The 20,410-nt window shown below is 40.4% G+C and overlaps 1 protein-coding gene across 4 annotated transcripts in view; it reads right to left on the bottom strand.

Annotated features, from left to right (window-relative positions):
- Window positions 1-353: 353 nt before the first annotated feature.
- Window positions 354-20,410, bottom strand: part of Cox7b2 (cytochrome c oxidase subunit 7B2) — a 112,165-nt gene continuing 92,108 nt past the window's right edge. For all 4 annotated transcript variants that reach the window (XM_087908974.1, XM_048415234.3, XM_087908976.1 and 1 more), the window contains one exon: window positions 354-762. In XM_087908974.1, coding sequence (XP_087765100.1) covers window positions 468-710 — 243 coding nt within the window. In that variant the 5' untranslated portion in view covers window positions 711-762 and the 3' untranslated portion in view covers window positions 354-467. The remainder of the gene's footprint in view (window positions 763-20,410) is intronic.

The following is a 20,410-nucleotide window of genomic DNA, read 5'->3' as shown; positions in this document are numbered from 1 at the left end:
AGTTTCTGGATTTAAAAGATGGAAGTGACATCATAACAGCTTTAAGATGATCTTGACCTTTGAAAAACTGCATCACGATGACAGAGGGATCAGGTCAAGGGATAAGACGATTAGCAAAAAGCAAAAAAGTAATGAGGAAGTTTGGGTATCAATGTCCACGAAAGTATGGTGGTACAGACCAGAGTGGGAACGAGAAAGGGCAGCCTAGAATAAGTCATTATATCAGAAGAACTTGTTGTTTTAAAATCCTACGTTTTAAATATATAGTATTCAAACTCCCTGGTGTCTACATCACTGCTAGTGCATTCTAGGAGCTAACATTCTTCCAGGAAATAAATGACAGCGGTGATGACTTGTTAGAACTTTCAAATGAATTTTATTTCTTTTGTTATGCTTTATTAAATTAACAAAGCATTTCCATGACAAGTTTGTTTTGAGACAACTCTACATTATGATATCTTAGATAATTACTTATTCCACTCTTTTGGGGTAACTCTGCCAACAGGAGACAGGTTCCATTCTACACCCATCTGCGTTGTAAAAAACACATATCCAACAAAACAGAAAGTGAATCCACTAATTAGCATCATATTGCCGTATTTGTCATGAAAATCTGAAGAGGACTTTGTGTGGCCCTGTCTTGCCACAACTTGCCGAATGCTTTGAATCTTGAGATGGTTTAGTGCATATCTGGCCAAGGGAAACATCATGACGTGTGATATGATTACTATTGATTGTAGCAATGGGTCTATTTCTAGTGACCTAGAAGACAAAACATAACATGCAATGACATTTCATCTGATTTCAGTGCCTCCTGCATTTCAATGTTTCATCTATGCTCCTAGATTACCAAGAACAATGATAAGTATTATGAGGGTTCCAAATTTCCAATGCAGACTTCAACCTTTTTCCAGTTTATTTTTTGAGACAAAAGTTTCTCATGGCACCTCTTAGTGGTTCCATCTATACTGTCTGGCTGAGAGTCCAGGATCTCCCATCTGTCTCCCACTGCTGGGATCAGACATGTACATGGCCACTTACAGTATTTCCATGCCTGCACAAGATCCTTTTGCCTACACAGTAAGTATTCTTCTACCCCATAAGCTGTCTCTCCAAACCCAGGAACGTGACTTTCAGATCATGATGTCTAGACCCTAATTTCAGCTAAGCCACTGATTGCCTGCATAAATTTGAGCATTACTGAAAGTCCCTTTGTTTCACCTCCAATGTCAAGTTGAGATAGCAGTCTGTAAGGACTGCATGTAATAGCACAAAGAACAACAAAGAAGACAGCCTAAATTTTTCTTCCTCCATCAAAAACATGCCAAGGTTTCTCTATGGGCAGAGTCCAGACTTAACCAGCATGCCCAAGCCAGCTAATAAGACCATTCCCTGCACACTACACTAGTTGAATATCTTTTCTAAAATATACTATAAATCCTAGGTTTCCATCAGAAACAGCATCATCTCTTTCTTCTGTTCTTTTACTTTTCTCTATGGCCATTAGGAAAGAGCAGGATCAGGGAATAACATAACTATGTCACTGTCTCACTCCTTCAGCTTTATAACAAACTGACTTCATTACTCTGCACATGGAAAAGTTGCAACCCACACTTTACCTCCAATGACACTAGCTGTATACCATTATAATGTACTTTGTCCTTTAGTTATCCCTTTATCTATGAAGCTCTTTCATCTATCTTGAGTTTTCTTATAATTAAATTGGCTTTTATGATTAAGAATTTCCCTTTAAAAATTTCTCTTCATGGATAAAGACCGAGTTGGAGGAGAGACGAAGAGGAAAATCAAGAGGTATCTTGATAGAGGGAGCCATTATGGGGTTAGGAAGAAACCTGGTGCTAGGGAAACTTCCAGGAACCCACAAGGATGACCCCAGCTAAGACTCCTAGCAATAGTGGAGAGGATTGATGAAAGGGCTTTCCCCTTTAATCAGATTAGTGAGGACATTAATTGTCATCACAGAACCTACATCTAGCAACTGATGGAACAGATGCAGTGATCTACAGCCAAGCACCGGACTGAGCTCCTGCTGTGCAGCTGAAGAGTGGGAGGAAGAACCACAAAGCAAGGGGAGTCAAGAATATGATGAAGAAAACCACAGAGACAGCTGTACTGAGGTAGTAGGAGCACATGGACTAGGGACTGAGAGCTGGGGAACATACATGAGACCCAACTAGACCCTCTGAATGTGGGTGACAATTATGTGGCTTGATATATTGGGAGGCACTGGCCGTGACACCAGGACTTATCCCAGGTGCATGAACTGGCTTTTTGAAGCCCATTCCCTATGGTGTGATACCTTGCTCTGCCTTGATACAGGGCAGGAGAGGGGCTTGGTCCTGCCTCAAGTTGGTATGCTGGACACTGTTGACTCCCCAAGGAAGGCCTTACTTTATCTGAGGAGTGGATGGGGATCTGAAGATGGTGATATGCGGGGGCAAAGAGAAGGGGAGTGGGGAGGAACTGGGGTTGATACCTAAAATGAAAAGTAATTCTTTTAAGGAAAAAAAAAAGAAATTCCTCTTTAGTTACATTCTATAAAAAATAATGCTGGCTCATTTGAATATAAGACATCCCTCATGTTCTTACATATTTGGTCCCATGAACCCTAGTCTGTGGGGGATAGTTTGGAAAGCTGTGGAACCTTTAAGAAGTGGAGCCTAGCTGGAAGAAATAAATGTCTAGAATATAGACTTTGAGATTTATAGCAAGACTCAGACTTTCCATTTCATGTTCTTGTCTTATCTTCTTGATTCTTCTGTGTCCTAATCAACCCAGTTATGAGCTTTTTCTCCACATCTATAGCTAGAATGTAGTCCTGCCACCATGCCTTCCTCAGGATTATAGAGCACATCCCTGAACTGTAGTCCAGGATAAATTCTTGGTTCTGTTAGGTATTCTGCTAGTGATAGGAAATGCAACTAATACCCCCGTAATCTTCTCATTCCTCCTGCCTGCTGTTATCACTATTATCTACCTTATATGTACTTTGATTTATAAAGCACATGTGACAACAAAGAACCCACTAATTAAAAGCATTTTCCACATTGCTAAATTCCACTTGGCAATTCTATAATAAATTTTATGTGAGCATGTCCTCTTAGAACATTATCCAAAGAACTAAAGCTACTGGTTCTAACAGTCATATCGAAGTACATAATGCAAAATTGGATAATACTCAAAAGTAAAGGAAGTACTTCTCACGGCATACATCTGATGAAAAGAGACCACATAAAGATGGAATTATCTGGCAATAAGAACAAAGGAAAGGTCCTCCTACTTTTGAAGCAATAAAATAAATACGTTCTGAATAAATTTTATCTAAATAAAATGCAGTGTTCTATTGAAGATAAAACAGAAATACTGTGGAATCTACTTTATACAATAATGATTATATTAAGTTCAGGGAGAAGAATAGCCACTACAGGACTAAAATCTAATTCTAGGAGGAAAATTCATAGATTTGAAATTCCAGTGATACCAATAGTAGGTTACTATCACTAAGGGCCATAAAAGTAAGCCAAGCACCAATCAAGAAAGAAAATTATCATGTTTGTTGTAGCCAGACACCATGCCAGGATTTTTCAAAACTGTAAATACAGATAGGAAGAGTGGTCCATTTTAAATAAAAACAAGTAAGAGGACATAATATGAACACAAGTTCTCTGCTTTTAAATCCAAAGGGCTTCTTTTCTAAAAAAAAATTCATTTAACATTCCAACCACAGTATTCCCCCCATTCCACCCCTCTCAATGAGTAAGTGATCCCATGGGGAGTCATCAAGTCTGGCACATTAAGTTGGGGCAGGACCAAACCCCTCCCAACTGCATTAAGGCTGAGCATGACATCCCACCATAAAGAATGGGCTCCATTCAACACTGAATACTGAATACTGAAAAACCTAACCAAACAAATAAAACCAAACAAACAAAACCATGTAGTTATGGTTACCAAAGATAACGCTTTAAATGAAAATAGTTCCGTGTATTTTACTGTTTTTACCTAGTGACTTGTGAGTTTATCCCTCCAACTCAGAGCAAGCAACCCTACACATCTTCAAGAAGCTTATGGAGCGCAGAAGGCAGGAACAGTCATGTTTAAGGAAGTAAGTGGAAGTAAGAGAGTGGCACAGGGTGCTGTCACCTCAGCAGTGCAGTCTGGGGTGGGGGGTTATGAATGGCTCTAGATGAGATGACACTTAGATTCAATCTTTAATAACTATTAAGAAATAGAAAAAGACCAAAGAAAAAACAAGGAAGTAGCAAAAGGACAGACAGACAAGTCAGTGTGGTGACTTCAGAAGTTGTTATATAATCGCTCTAGCTCAGGAGATGAGGAACAGCACAGTGAAAGCCACTCATGTCCCATATGGAGTTTGGATTTGATATTCCAGTAGTTCCTCCTTTTAAGAAAAAAATTTTAGGTCATTGATACTGAGTATTTTCATTTTGCATTTTAATGTTCGTGATAATATAAAATATGACATAGAGAGGGCCTTCTGTGGGGTGAGCTGGCTTCGGGCCGTGGCAGGGTCCCGGCGAGGAGGAGCTTGGGCATTCCCCGACCCCATAGAAGCCCAGGTCGCCCTGCAGTGCTGGCTACCCCCTCCCGCCTGCTATCCCGGCTCCCATCCAGCAGGGGCCCTGACTTCTAGCAGAGGACCATCGGTGGGGTGAGTTTGCTTCGGGCCGTGGCAGGGTCCCGGTGAGGAGGAGCTTGGGTGTTCCCCGACCCCATAGACGCCCAGGTCGCCCTGCAGTACTGGCTACCCCCTCCCGCCTGCCATCCCAGCTCCCATCCAGGTACGAATTCCTATATTTCTCCCTTCCCCCTGGGACCATAAAATTTCCCCAGCTCAGCTGCCTTGCGAGCTGGGCCTGGGCTATAGGCACAGCCTGGCTCGAGGCAGTTCCTGGGTCTTAAAGGCCTCCCTGAGGACAGGTGGACCAGGTGCCAGCTCAGCCACATTCCTGACCAGCAGGGGCCCTGACTTCTAGCAGAGGGCCATTGGAGGGGTGAGTTTGCTTCGGGCCTTGACAGGGTCCTGGTGAGGAAGAGCTTTGGCGTTCTCCGACCCCACAGTCGCCCAGGTAGCCCTGCAGTGCTGGCTACCCCCTCCCGCCTGCCATCCCAGCTCCCATCCAGGTACGAATTCCTATATTTCTCCCTTCCCCCTGGGGCCATAAAATTTTCCCCAGCTCAGCTGCCTTGCAAGCTGAGCCTGCATTGTAAGCGCATCCAGGAAAGAGGGAGTGCCTGTGCTTCAATAGCCTGCCTGAGGAAAGGTGGGCATTCTGTCAGTGAAGTCCCTGCCCAAGAAGGGAACCTGACCTGGTAACAGAAGTTCCAATAGAGAACATTTGAAGTAAGAGATGGGCAGACGCCAAGGCAAGACCTCATCCAACAATCTGAAAAACAACATGAAAACACCAGATTCCAAGGACCCGACAACAGAAGGGCTTGAACACCTTAACCCAGAAGAAGTGGAAAAAAGTGCCATTATGAAAGCAATAGAGTCCCTTAAACAGGATATGAATAATTCCCTTAAAGAATTGGATGAGAAATATAACAAAAAGTTTGAAGAAATAAGTAAATCCGTGAATGAGACCCTGAGAAACCAAGAAAAAACAATCAAAAAAGTAAAGGAAACAGTGCAAGAATTGAAAACTGAAATGGAGGCAATGAAGAAAACACAAACCGAGAACCGGCTGGATATGGAAAATCTAGGTAAACGAACGGAGACTACAGAATCAAGCATAACCAATAGAATACAAGAGATAGAAGAACGAATCTCGGAATCTGAAGATACCATAGAGAAAATAAATGCTCTGGTCAAAGAAAACGGCAAATCCAACAAATTCTCTTCACAAAACATTCAGGAAATCTGGGACACAATAAAAAAACCAAATCTAAGAATAATAGGGATTGAAGAAGGAGAAGAACTGCAGATCAAAGGCCCAGAAAATATATTCAACAAAATTATAGAAGAAAACTTTCCCAACCTAAAGAACGATATTCCTATGAAGGTTCAAGAAGCATACAGAACACCGAATAGACTGAATCAGAAAAAAGCATCCCCTAGCCATATAATAATCAAAACACAAAACATAAATATTAAAGAAAAAATTTTAAGAGCTGCAAAGGAAAAAGGTCACGTAACTTATAAAGGTAAACCTATCAGGCTTACACCGGATTTCTCTATGGAAACCATGAAAGCCAGAAGATCCTGGATAGAGGTACTGCAGAAACTAAGAGACCATGGATGCAAACCCAGACTACTATACCCAGCCAAGCTATTGTTCACTATCAACGGAGAAAACAAAATATTCCAGGATAAAAACAAATTTAAACAATACGTAGCTACTAATCCAGCCTTACAGAGAATATTAGAAGGAAAATCACTACCGAAGGAATCCAACATTCCCAACACGGCCTACAATAACTCGAACATCTAGCGACCATTCACAAGCACAAATCAAAGAAGAAAAACACATACACTCTACTACCTAAAAAAAAAAAAAAATGACCGGAGTCAACAACCACTGGTCATTAATATCACTTAATATCAATGGACTCAATTCACCTATAAAGAGGCACAGACTTAGAGATTGGATACGAAAACAGGATCCAACATTCTGCTGTTTACAAGAAACACACCTCAACCACAAAGACAGACACCTACTCAGAGTAAAGGGTTGGGAAAAGGTTTTCCAAGCAAATGGACCTAAGAAACAAGCGGGCGTGGCCATTCTAATATCTAACAAAATCGACTTCAAACTAAAATCAATCAGAAGAAATGGAGATGGACATTTCATACTCATAACTGGAACAATTCATCAGGAGGAAGTCTCAATCCTGAATATCTATGCTCCTAATATTAAGGCACCCACATATGTAAAAGAAACTCTTCTAGAACTCAAGGCGGTCATCAAACCACACACACTAATAGTAGGAGACTTCAACACTCCTCTCTCACCAATGGACAGGTCAATCAGACAGAAACCAAACAGAGAATTGAGAGATCTATTGGAGGTATTGAATCAAATGGACTTAACAGACATCTATAGAACACTCCACCCAAATAGGAAAGAATATACCTTTTTCTCTGCAGCTCATGGAACCTTCTCGAAAATTGACCACATACTCGGTAACAAAGCAAACTTCCACAGATACAAAAAAATATTAGTAACTACCTGTGTCTTGTCAGATCACCAAGGACTAAAATTATAATTCAACAACAATGCTCCCCCCAGGAAGCCAACAAACTCATGGAAACTGAACAGTCAACTACTTAATCACCCCTGGGTCAAGGAAGAAATAAAGAAAGAAATTAAACTCTTCCTTGAATTTAATGAAAACAAAGACACAACATACTCAAACCTATGGGACACTATGAAAGCAGTGCTAAGAGGAAAGTTCATAGCACTAAGTGCCCAATTAAAGAAAGCAGAGAAAGCACACATTGGAGACTTAACAACACACTTGAAAGATCTAGAAAAAAAAGAAGCTGATTCACCCAGGAGGTCTAGAAGACTGGAAATAATCAAACTGAGGGTTGAAATCAACAAAATAGAAACAGAGAAAACAATCCAAAGAATGAATCAAAAAGCTGGTTCTTGGAGAAAATCAACAAGATTGACAAACCCCTGTCCAAATTAATCAAACGGCAGAGGGAGAACATGCAAATTAATAAGATCAGAAATGAAAAGGGGGACATAACCACAGACACAGAGGAAATTCAGAGAATCATTAGATCTTACTATGAAAGTTTATATGCCACAAAGTTGAAAAATGTAAAAGAAATGGAAATTTTTTTAGATAAGTACCATATACCAAAGTTTAACCAAGAACAGCTGAACAATCTAAATAGACCTGTTAGTCGTGAAGAATTAGAAGCTGTTATCAAAAATCTCCCTACCAAAAAAAGCCCAGGACCAGATGGTTTCAATGCAGAATTCTACCAGAACTTCCAGGAAGAGTTAATACCTATACTCCTTAACGTATTCCACAATATAGAAACAGAAGAGTCATTGCCTAACTCCTTTTATGAAGCTACAGTTACCCTAATACCAAAATCACACAAAGACACAACCAAGAAAGAGAATTACAGGCCAATCTCACTCATGAACATCGACGCGAAAATTCTCAATAAAATACTGGCAAACCGAACCCAAGAGCACATTAGAAAAATTATCCATTATGATCAAGTAGGCTTCATCCCAGAGATGCAGGGCTGGTTCAACATACGCAAATCTATCAATGTAATCCATCATATAAATAAACTGAAAGAAAAAAACCATATGATCATCTCACTAGATGCTGAAAAAGCATTTGACAAAATTCAACACCCATTTATGATAAAGGTGTTGGAGAGACTGGGGATACAAGGATCATACCTAAATATAATAAAAGCAATATACAGCAAGCCGACAGCTAACATCAAACTGAATGAAGAGAAACTCAAAGCCTTTCCACTAAAATCAGGAACGCAACAAGGCTGTCCACTCTCTCCATACCTCTTCAGTATAGTGCTTGAAGTTCTAGCAATAGCAATAAGACAACAGAAGGAGATCAAGGGGATTCGAATTGGAAAGGATGAAGTTAAACTTTCGTTATTTGCTGACGATATGATAGTGTACATAAGTGACCCCAAAAACGCTACCAAAGAACTCCTACAGCTGATAAACACCTTTAGCAACGTGGCAGGATACAAGATCAACTCCAAAAAATCAGTGGCCCTCCTATACACAAAGAATAAAGAAGCAGAGAGGGAAATCAGAGAAGCATCACCTTTCATGATAGCCACAAATAGCATAAAATATCTTGGGGTTACTCTAACCAAGGAAGTGAAAGACCTATTTGACAAAAACTTTAAGTCTTTGAAGAAAGAAATTGAGGAGGATACCAGAAAATGGAAAGACCTCCCCTGCTCTTGGATTGGGAGAATCAACATAGTAAAAATGGCAATTCTACCAAAAGCAATCTATAGATTCAATGCAATCCCCATCAAAATCCCATCAAACTTCTTCACAGACCTTGAGAGAACAATAATCAAGTTTATATGGCAAAACAAAAAACCCAGGATAGCCAAAACAATCTTATACAATAAAAGAACTTCTGGAGGCATTACCATCCCTGACTTCAAACTCTATTATAGAGCTACAGTATTGAAAACAGCTTGGTATTGGCATAAGAACAGAGAAGTCGACCTATGGAATCGAATAGAAGACCCAGATATTAACCCACAAATTTATGAACACCTAATTTTCGACAAGGGTGCTAAAGGTATACAATGGAAGAAGGAAAGCATCTTTAACAAATGGTGCTGGCATAACTGGATGGCAACCTGTAAAAAAATGAAAGTAGATCCATATCTATCACCATGCACAAAAATCAAGCCCAAATGGATTAAAGACATCAACATTAATCCGTCCACTTTGAACATGATAGAAGAGAAAGTGGGAAGTAGTCTACAAGATATAGGCACAGGAGGCCTCTTCCTAAGTAGGACCCCAGCAGCACAGACAATAAGAGAAACAATGAATAAATGGGATCTACTGAAACTGAGAAGCTTCTGTAAAGCAAAGGACACTGTCAGTAAGACAAAAAGGCTGCTTTCTGACTGGGAGAAGATCTTCACCAACCCCTCATCAGACAAAGGTCTGATCTCCAAAATATACAAAGAACTCAAGAAACTAGGCACTAAAACTCTAATTAACCCAATTAAAAAATGGGGTACTGAACTGAACAGAGAATTCACAACAGATGAACTTCGAATGGCCAGAAGACACTTAAGGTCATGCTCAACCTCCTTAGCGATCAGGGAAATGCAAATCAAAACAACTTTGAGATACCATCTTACACCTGTCAGAATAGCTAAAGTCAAAAACACCAACGATAGCCTATGCTGGAGAGGATGTGGGGTGAGGGGAACACTCATCCATTGTTGGTGGGAATGCAAACTCGTGCAGCCACTGTGGAAATCAGTGTGGCGGTTTCTCAGGAAACTGGGAGTCAACCTCCCTCAGGACCCAGCAATTCCACTCTTGGGAATATACCCTAGAGATTCCCTAACATACTACAAAAGCATTTGTTCTACTATGTTCATAGCTGCACTATTTGTAATAGCCAGAACCTGGAAACAGTCTAGGTGCCCCTCAATAGAAAAATGGTTAAAAAAGGTGTGGAACATATACACATTAGAGTTTTACTCAGCGGTAAAAAACAATGACATCTTGAATTTTGCATGCAAATGGATGGAAATAGAAAACGCTTTACTGAGTGAGGTAAGCCAGACCCAAAAAGAGGAACACGGTATGTATTCACTCATAAGTGGATTCTAACCATAATTAAAGGTCTTTGAGCCTATTATTCGTGATCCTAGAGAAGCTAAATAAGAAGATGAACCTGATGAAGATTATTTAGCTATCCACCAGGAGGTAGGAAATAGACAAGAGTCCCAGGTAACCTTGGGTGCATGGGGGAGTGGGAGGGTTGATGGAAGGGGAGAGGGTTAGAGAGAAGGGAGTAGGGGAGGAACGGGGAAATCTCCGTGGCCTGGGATGGGGGGGAGGGAGGAAGGATGAATATGGGATCAGGGAAGAATATATTTCAACTAAGGGAGTCATTTTAGGGTTTACAGGAGACTTGATTATATATGGGATCCCAGGTCCAAGGAGAGATCCCCCAGATTGTTCTCTGGACAGAGGAGAGGGTGCCTGAATCGGCCGTGGCCCATAACCATACTGATGTATACTTTGCTTATCACCATAGATCCTTCATCTGGCGAAGGACAGCGATACAGACGGAGACCCACATTGGAGCACCGGACTGAGACCCCCGAGGTCCAAATGAGTAGCAGAAGGAGGAAGAACATGAAAAACGAAATCAGTACTGCGAGGGATGCTATCACCCACTGATACAAGGGAACGGATCTAATGAGAGTTTACCAAGGCCAGTTGGACTGGGACTGAACGAGGACGTGATCTAACCAGATTCTCGGAATTTGGCCAGATTCTCTGACTGTGGCTGGCCCGAAGTCTTTCTGAAAAGCCATTGACTATGATACTGGGACCTGTTTCCTCTGCATATACTGGATTTTGGGGATTCAGTCTGTTTGGACACTCACCTTCCTGGACCTGGAGGGAGGGGGAAGGAACTGGAACTTCCCACAGGGCAGGAAACCCTGACTGCCCTAAGGGACGAAGAGGGAGGAGGAGAGGGAGTGGGGGGAGTGGGAGGGTGTTGGGAAGAGGGGCGGAAATGGAAACTTTTATAATTTAATAAAATTTACTTAAAAAAAATGACACACTATTGCACCCAGATATTGTTATGTCTTTGTTCATATTGTAGCTGTACCAGTATATAAAACTATGTATTTTGGGTGGATAAAAAGAATGTATTCAGAGGCTGAAGAGATGGTTACAGAGATTAAGAGCACTTGTTGCTCTTCCAGAAGAACCAATTTGGTTCCCAACACTCACAGGGTAGCTGTCAATTGTCTGTTAACTTCAGTTTCAGGCCATGTATAACTCTCTTTTGGCCTCATCAGGCAATGCATGCATGTGTTGTACAGACAAATATGTAGTGAGACTAATCACCCACATACATAAAATAAAAATAAATAAAATTAAAAAAAGAACATGTAAAGATTTTATACTTTAAAAATATATTCATATATAAGGCAAAGTAGCCTACTCCCTTGGTTTCGTTGAACAGACAACCACGAATCCCTGCCCAAGCATGAACCACAACTGTCAGAAACCAGGCAGACCCGCTGCCCAGGGACACATTCCACTCTCTAGCTTCCAGTAGACCCACTTCATTGTTGTCCCTTCTCCCCTTGTTGCTGTGCTTCAGTCCCCAATTCCAGAAGACAGCATCTGAGCAAATACACCTCCAGAAGACTAGACAGGCTATGCCCTCCATGGACCTTGCCCACTCTCCTGTTGCTCCCCCCCATGACACACTCCCGCTTCCCTCCTAAACACCATATTCCAGTCCTCAATTTTGGTGGAGACACCCAGCAGTAGCAGATGACACATGAACCCCAGAATTCCAGGTAGGTTGCCCACCTGCAGAATGAATGAAATGAAATGAATAAATTTATGCCCTAGGAATGCTGAAGCACTCACGGGCAGTCTGTGTATGACAGTTCTGCAGAGCTAGTCGATTTTGCGTTTCATGGTGATGAGTACAACTGACCAGGACTCTTCCTCAAGGGGGTGCTAGATCTCATTACAGATGGCCATGAGCTCCCAAGTGGTTGTTGGGAACTGAACTCAGGACTTTTGGAAGAACAGGCAGTGTTCTTAACCGCTGAGCCATCTCTCCAGCCCCATGAAAAATGTGTAGCCCAGGCTGGCCTTGAACTTGTGATCCTCTTGCCTCTGCCTCCTACATCAAATTCTACCAGTGCGTGCCACCATAACCGGCTGCCCATCTGCAGGCCTCCCTCAAACTCTCAGTGTTCCATCTCCTCCGTGCCCCAACTTACTATCCCCAATCTCCCACTGGAGAGAGATTATCGGGAGAGACAACTGGAACTGGGGGACACTTGAGGGCATGAGGTGGAAACCTAGCGCAGTGGAAACTTCCTGGAACCTGAGGGTGACCCTAGTAAGGATTCCTACTAATGGATGACATATAGCCTGAACCAACCATTTTCTGAAACCTGGCAAGGCTTCCAGTCATGGAACTAGGACACCAATTCAGCCACAAAACCCTCAACCTACAACTTGATCTGCCTGCAAGATGTGCTGCGGCGATGGTGGCTCAGAGTTGGTGAGAGTGACCAACCAGTGACTGGTCTAACTTGAATCCCATAGTAGGAGTGGGAGCCCATGTCAGTCACTGCCTAGATGACAGGGAACAGGGAGTGGGTTGGCCCAAATACCTAGGGTAGAACCAAACATGACAAACCAAATAAAAAGAAAAAAAGAATAGAAAAAAGAAGTCAAATCAGTGCCTGCCCCAGCCATTTTCAGAGAGGCTTCTTCAAAGCAGATGCAAAGATCCACAGCCAAACACTAAGCAGAACTCAGGGAACCCAGCAGAGGAGGAAAAGAAAGATTATAGGAATCAGAAGGACTGAGGACTGCAGAAGAACATGGCCCACAGAGTAAACTAATCAGGGTTCTTAGGGGCTCAGAGAGAAGGAGCAGCAATCACAGAACCTGCGTGGGTCTGTACTAGGACCTCTGCACTTGTGCTGTCCCTATTTAGCTTGGAGTGGGAGTCCTAACAGTGGGAGTGGGTGTGCCTCTGATTCTTTTGGCTGCCCTAGCGACCCTTTTCCTTTTACTGGGTTGCCTCATCCAGCCTTGATACGAGGGCTTGTGCCTAGTCTCACTGCATCTTGATATGCTATGTTCAGTTAATATCAATGGGAGACCTGCCCTTTTCAGAAGAAAAATGAAAGAGCAGTGCATCTGGAGGTAGGAGGCGAAGGGAGCAGGGCTGGGAGAAGTGAGGGAACTGGGGATAAAGTCAGCGGTATGTATTCTATGAAAGAAGAATAAATAAAAATAAAATATAAAAAAATATTCCCCCAAAAGCAAAATATTTAATCAAGAGACTGAGTTACAACAAAACTTACTGCCAAAAGTATAGATATGTTAAAATAAGGAAAATATGATCAATGTAACCAATGTTAGCTTCAGAAGAATGATTTAGTTTTCTATTGAATATGTCAAGTTTAAGCATTCTCTGTTGGATGTACTGTCTTTAATTTTAATTTGAAAATCTGGTTTGGTTTATAGCTGTAATAATCTTTAAACATAAAGAGAATAGCTTGGTTTTTATCGTGATACCTAAATGACTTTTATAATAAAATACTTAAGATGATATACCTGACAAGAAATGCCCAGTTCTCCTTTAAAATATTTTTATGTGTAATTGAGAAACATTTCTGTGCATAGGGAGAATTCATTGATCACTAGATAAAATCTAGGGGCAAAACCAGATTAATTAGATCTAGAGATGTAACTCATTGTAGGTTACCTGATGCAACTTGCCTAGCACATGTGAGGCCTTATATATGATTGACAGCAACATATACAGAGACAAGCACACACTTACCAGAGTTATAAAGTCAAAAACCACATATGAACATATTAAGCATTGGAGAAGTATTTATAACAGTGGTTCTTAAGAGGTGATAAGGATTTGAAGTACCAACAGCTGAGAACAAATAAATAATGAATGCTAGGAAAATAAAATCCAATGAATTTATTTAATCAATTGTTGCAATTAAAGGGAAAACTCTAATCTCTTAGCTTCTAGGTTAAAAGTTTTAGCTAAAATGTCTGTCCCAGTTTAAATTCAGCAGATACCCATACTAGCTTCTAGCTAAACCTGTAGGATCAGAGTCTGGGTGATATAGGGATAGCATACAGAAAGAAAAGATTATATATGATTGAGGAGCTCTATGATTGTCTGGGTTTAGATACTTGATTATCAGGGAACAGGATCTTGAAAGAATCTCAAGGGGAATGTGTCATCTGGATAGCCTAATACAGGCCAACAAATGACGGCATTATTTGAAAAAATGATTTCTCTTAGAGGATAGGAAATGGGATCTTGTTTCTTAAATGTTATAGTTATCATTGTCAAAGACATCAGAGTTGCTTCATGTTATGGGATTAAGTTATATCAGGTCTTCCCAATAATATTCAATTGACACTTCACTTCAAATGCCATCGGCCTGATATGGAGCTGCCTTATACATTTTAGTATCTTTGTAGCATCCCTGCCTTTAGCCACTAAATATCAGCAATTTCATCTTCCAGCAAGGATGGCATGAATATCTCCAGACAATTCCAAATGTACAAAATCATCCCACTACTATCCAATGTTGAATATGGAAGAAAATGGAGATTTTTGGCTTCAGTATTTTTTGGAGGGTTAGAGATTGAGCCTAGAACACTGCATACTAAGTAAGATTTTCTAGAATAGCTTGGGGAAATACCAAAAGATGGTTCTACTTTCCCAATCCTGTTATATCACTGCATCCTTTCCAAAGGCTTATTAGGTCCAGAAGGCATGTCATAATCCAAACAGTATAACACATGACTCAAGGAATTCAGGCAGTGTGGTAAACCAAGTAAGCATCTTAACATTCAAAGAAGATAATATATATGCTCTTCATTATATGGTTGAGAATTATGAAGTTTCAATAATTGTGTACATGATTTTCTTGCTTCCATATCCCCATTTTATAAAAATAAATATCCTGTGAAAAGGACAAAAGTATGATACTGCAAAGGCCAGGGAAGTTATATTAATAACCTCGCTGAAATGAAATTTTGAAGTCATTTCTGCCTTTACATCAGTGACACACTTAGTTAAAAGTTAGCATTAAGACATTTAACTGTTAGGTAACAAAGACATTTTAATTTTATAAAGAGTACCTACTATTCTACATTTTGAATTATAATTATTTTTAATTGTTAACTAGACTTCAGAGCAGTAAGGGTGCAATTTAGATCTCAATTTTAATGACTATTTACTGTTTTCTAAAACCTCCAGAATTATGTACAGTTTACAGTATTATTGCTCTCCCAAATTTACTCAAAATTTATCTATAAATTTTATCTCTTTGTGTTACATTTTGTTATTGACATCACCTGAACAACTGAGGGAGCATTTACAGAGAAATTTCATTTGACAAAACAGCAATTCAAAGCCTGAAGCTTCGGGAAAGGGAGCTATGCAGGGTGCTTACCAGGCTTGTGTTGTCTTTTATAGTAATTCCCCTCCCTCTTCCCATTTTCTTAATATTTTGGGAACTTCTTCAAAACTCGTAAGATGCCTTTTTCTTCTTCCATTTTTGATTCATTATTTGAGAATGACGAAAATTAGCCAGAGGGTCCAACTTGGGTTAACCAATTTCCCCTTGTACATGCTTCAGGAAAAGGAGTTCAACAGGATGAAATCTTGAGGCAAAATGCTCACTTCTTTAAACTGATAATGTCTAAGTTTGTATTTTAAGTTCCCTAGAAAGAGATTCTAAAGAAGAGAACAAGCCATAAAGAGTCCACCAATCTAAAAAGTATGCAACACAAATACAAAACATAGACTCTTATTTCAAAATAAATGAGAATTCTAGTTTGCTTGATAACTGTTTTGTTATATGTAATTTTACTATGTTAAAGTTAAAACCTTCCTTTTTATTTAAACAGAAAAGGGGAGGTGATGTGGGATTCCTCTCTGTATGCTGTGATTACCATTAATGAATAAAGAAACTGCTTTGAACCTATATCAGGGAAGAACTTAGGTCTGGGGGAAAACTAAAAGGAATGCTGGGAGAAAGGAGGCAGAGTCTGACAGAAGCCATGTAGCCTCCACCAGAAACAGACATACTGAAATTTTGCTGGTAGGCCACGACCTTGTGGTGATGCACTGATTAATGGAGATGGTTAAATTAGATATAAGCCAATAAGAAGCTAGAACTAATGGGTCAAGCAGTGATTTAAATAAAATAGCTTCTGTGTGATTATTTTGGGGCTAAGTGGCCAGAAACCAACCAGCGGCCCCCTCTTCCCAACAAGTAAGCTTCAGCAATCTCTTCTCTCCACCTCCTATAAGCCAGTTACAGGTGTGTCCCTATATTCATATGGCTTTTAATGCGAGTCAAGGGGATTTGAACTAATGTCATCATGTTTCCCAGCAAGTGCTTTTACTTGCCAATCCATCTCCCCAATCCCCATCCCACTCCTTTCTTGCAACTGTATTTTTCCAGAACTAAAAGTTTATTTTTAAAGATTCACTATGAAAAAAAATAGAAACTCCTAGCTAACTAGCACTGTGATTATGTAGTTGCTTAAACATACAAATGCACCCTTGTCACATAATAGAGCCTACTAAATAAATACTGGTGTCAAGAAAAGTGAGGAAAAAAAGTATTTCCAGGAATCCTCAATTAGCAGAAGAGTTGGAGAGGTAACAATAAAATATCTAAATACAGGTAGGATGTTAGATCATCAAATATAAGAGGCCTCACTCCAGTCCAAAGGTCCCAGGAAAACTTCATATAGGAATGTTTACCTAAAGTACATTTTAAAACAGATTCAGTCAGGTTAAAATAAAATGGAAAATAGAAGCTTGTTATTCAAGACTTTTCCTTATTTTATCAAGGATAAAACTTGGTTTTTATATACTTCCCCTTTAAACATGACCTTCAAATTCTATCACATATTAATTTTCTGTCACATCTCCTTTGCTGTCACATTCATAACAAGAGCACTTGTAATGAAACTACAAAAGCACCAAACTGAAGTACAAATTCTGTAGCTTTTTGTCTATTTGTCTATAGTAACACATTTTTTTTTACATTTACTACTGTGTGTGTATGCATGGCAGGTCTGTACAAGACACAGCACATGTGTGTAACACTCAGTTCTCTCTTACCTTTCAGTGGGTCTTGAGAGATCAAACTCAAACATTAGAATAGGTGGCAAACATCTTTACTCACTCAATCATCTAGGCAGCCCTACACATTGTCCTTTATTGGAGGTATGGTTCTATCACCCTCTTTCTTGTGCTCCATTCTGATCTTTCCAAATTTCACCTTAGTTCTGTTGCAGCCTGCCCACTCGAGATCCTCATCCCAGCTCACCTTCATTCCTTTGGGACTAGGCCTCTTGAAATGGAGAAAGGCTCAAAAGCATTAACCAAGGAATAAATAATTCAGAACAGTTAGCTAAGGGTACAGAAGGAAGAATCCACACCATCACAACAAAAGATAGCAAGCATTAATAAACAGTTCTCATCAAAGCCTCAAAATATTAATGGTATAAATTCCCCCAATAAAATGACAGAGACTAAAAATTAAAAAAACAGGATTCATTTTTGTGCAGCATCTAATAAATATACCTCACCACTATCAACAAACATCACTTCAGGGGAAAATACTAAACAAATGGAACCAAGAAGTAAGCAAGTGTACCTATTATTACACTTGTCAAAACACAAATCAAATAAAAAAAATCATAAGAGAAGGGAGGACACTACATACTCATTAAAGGAGAAATTCATCAAGAGGATATTACAATTCTCAAAATATATGCACCAAAACCAAGGGCATTCAAGTTCATAAAAGAAACAATGCTAAAGCTACAATCATATACTGACTAAAGCACAGTGATACTGGATGACTTCAATACCCCATCCTCTCCAGCAGACAGGTCACCCAAACAAAAAGTAAACAGAAAATGCTGGAGTTGGATAAAATAATAAATCAAATAGACTTAACAGACATTTACAAAGCATGGCACCCAAAGACTAGAGAATATACTTTCTTCTCAGCAGTCTATTAAACTTTATCTAAAGATGACCACATACAAAAACACACAAATGTCTTAAAAGATAGATATAGATATAGACATATAGATTAAATAACACCTTGAATCCTATCTGACAACCATGGATTAAACTGGATATCTAAAATAGAAATTTCAGAAAGTATATAAAATCATGAAAGCAGAACAACTCATGACTAAATGGAAATTGAGCCAAGACAGTAATCAAGAAATTTAAAAACTTTAAAATAGAATGAAAATGAAAATACAATATATCTAATCCTATCGAACACAAGGAAAACTGTTCTAAAGGATAAAATTAAAGCACTGAGTGTAATAATGTTCTGTTTGTAATCTAACAAATAAAGCTTGCCTGATGACCAGAATGCAAAGCTAAGTGGCTATTTAGATGTCATGCATTGGTCACATGCCTTTGATCTGAGAACTCAGGAGACAGAGGCAGAAGCTTCTCTGTGAGTTCAAGGTCACCCTGGGTTACATGAGACTGAATCTGTCTATAAAAGACCAGAGCTTACATAAAGGTGATCAGTACTTGGGATCACATGCCTTTAATTCCAGCTCTAGGGAGGTATGGACCAGAGTTATATGGTTGGGAGGAGAGAGGAATATAAGGCAGAAGGAGACAGGAGCTCAGATGCATCTGTGGATTCAGTCTGAACAGACAGTCTGAAGTTTCGCAGAGACAAATGCAGACTGAGGTTTTGTAAGGACAGGATCATCCTTTAGTCTGAGCATTGGTATAGGTAAGAACTCTCTAGTGACTGATTGCTCTGATTCTCTAATCTCCCAGATTTCATCCCTTAATATCTGATTCTGGGTTTTTGCTATTAAGAACAATCAGAATTTGTGCTACAACTGAGTGACTCCGTCTAAAAAAAGAAAAAAATAACATTAATATACACATTAGAGTTTTACTCAGCAGTAAAAAACAATGACATCTTGAATTTTGCATGCAAATGGATGGAAATAGAAAACGCTTTACTGAGTGAGGTAACCCAGACCCAAAAAGAGGAATATGATATGTATTCACTCATAAGTGGATTCTAGCCTTAATTAAAGGTCTTTGAGCCTATAATTCGTGATCCTAGAGAAGCTAAATAAGAAGGTGAACCTGAAGAAAATCATATAGTTATCCTCCTGGATACTGGAAGTAGACAGGATTGCCAGGCAAACTTGGGTGCACGGGGCGGAGGCTGGAGGGGTGGAAGTAAGGGGAGAGGGCTAGAGAGAAGGGGGAGCATTGGGGATAGCTTGGGGGAATGAGATGGAGGGGAGGGAGGAAGGATGGTTATGGGAGCAGGGAGGTATATATCTCAACTAAGGGAGCCATTTTAGGGTTTGCATCAGACTTTATTCTGGAGGGGTTCCCAGGCCCAAGGAGAGGTCCCCAGATTGTTCCCTGGGCAGCAGAGGAGAGGGTGCCTGAACTGGCCTTGGTCCATAACCATACTGATGAATATATTGCATATCACCATAGAACCTTCATCTGGTGATGGCTGGAGATAGAGACAGAGACACACAGTGGAACACTGGACTTAACTCCCTAGGTCCAAATGAGAAGCAGATGGAGGGAGAACGTGAGCAAGGAAGGCAGGATCAGAGGGAACCTTCATCCGACGATGGATGGTGATAGAGACAGAGACCCACATTGAAGCACTAGACTGAGCCCCCAAGGTCCAAATGAGGAGCAGAAGGAGGGAGAACATGAAAAAGGAAGTCAGGACTGTGAGGGGTGTGTTCACCCACTGATACATGGGGACTGGTCTAATGAGAGCTCACCAAGGCCAGCTGGACTCGGACTGAATGAGCATGTGATCAAACTGGACTCTGAATGTGGCTGACATGGGGGCTGTATGAGAAGCTATTGATAATGGCACTGGGTCTGTTTTCGTCTGCATGTACTGGCTTTTTGGGATCCTAGTCTGTTTGGAAGCTCACCTTCCTAGACCTGGAGGGTGGGGGGAGGAACTTGAACTTCCCACAGGGCAGAAAATCCTGACTGCTCTTAGGACTGGAGAGGGAGGAGGAGAGGGAGTGGGGGGAATGGGAGGGTATTGGGAGGAGGGGAG

This window comes from Myodes glareolus, chromosome 8 (assembly GCF_982192425.1).
Source record: "Myodes glareolus chromosome 8, mMyoGla1.1, whole genome shotgun sequence".
Taxonomy (NCBI): Eukaryota; Metazoa; Chordata; class Mammalia; order Rodentia; family Cricetidae; genus Myodes; species Myodes glareolus.
Note: the sequence above shows the minus strand (reverse complement) of the source record. Positions and strands in the feature narration are given on the sequence as shown.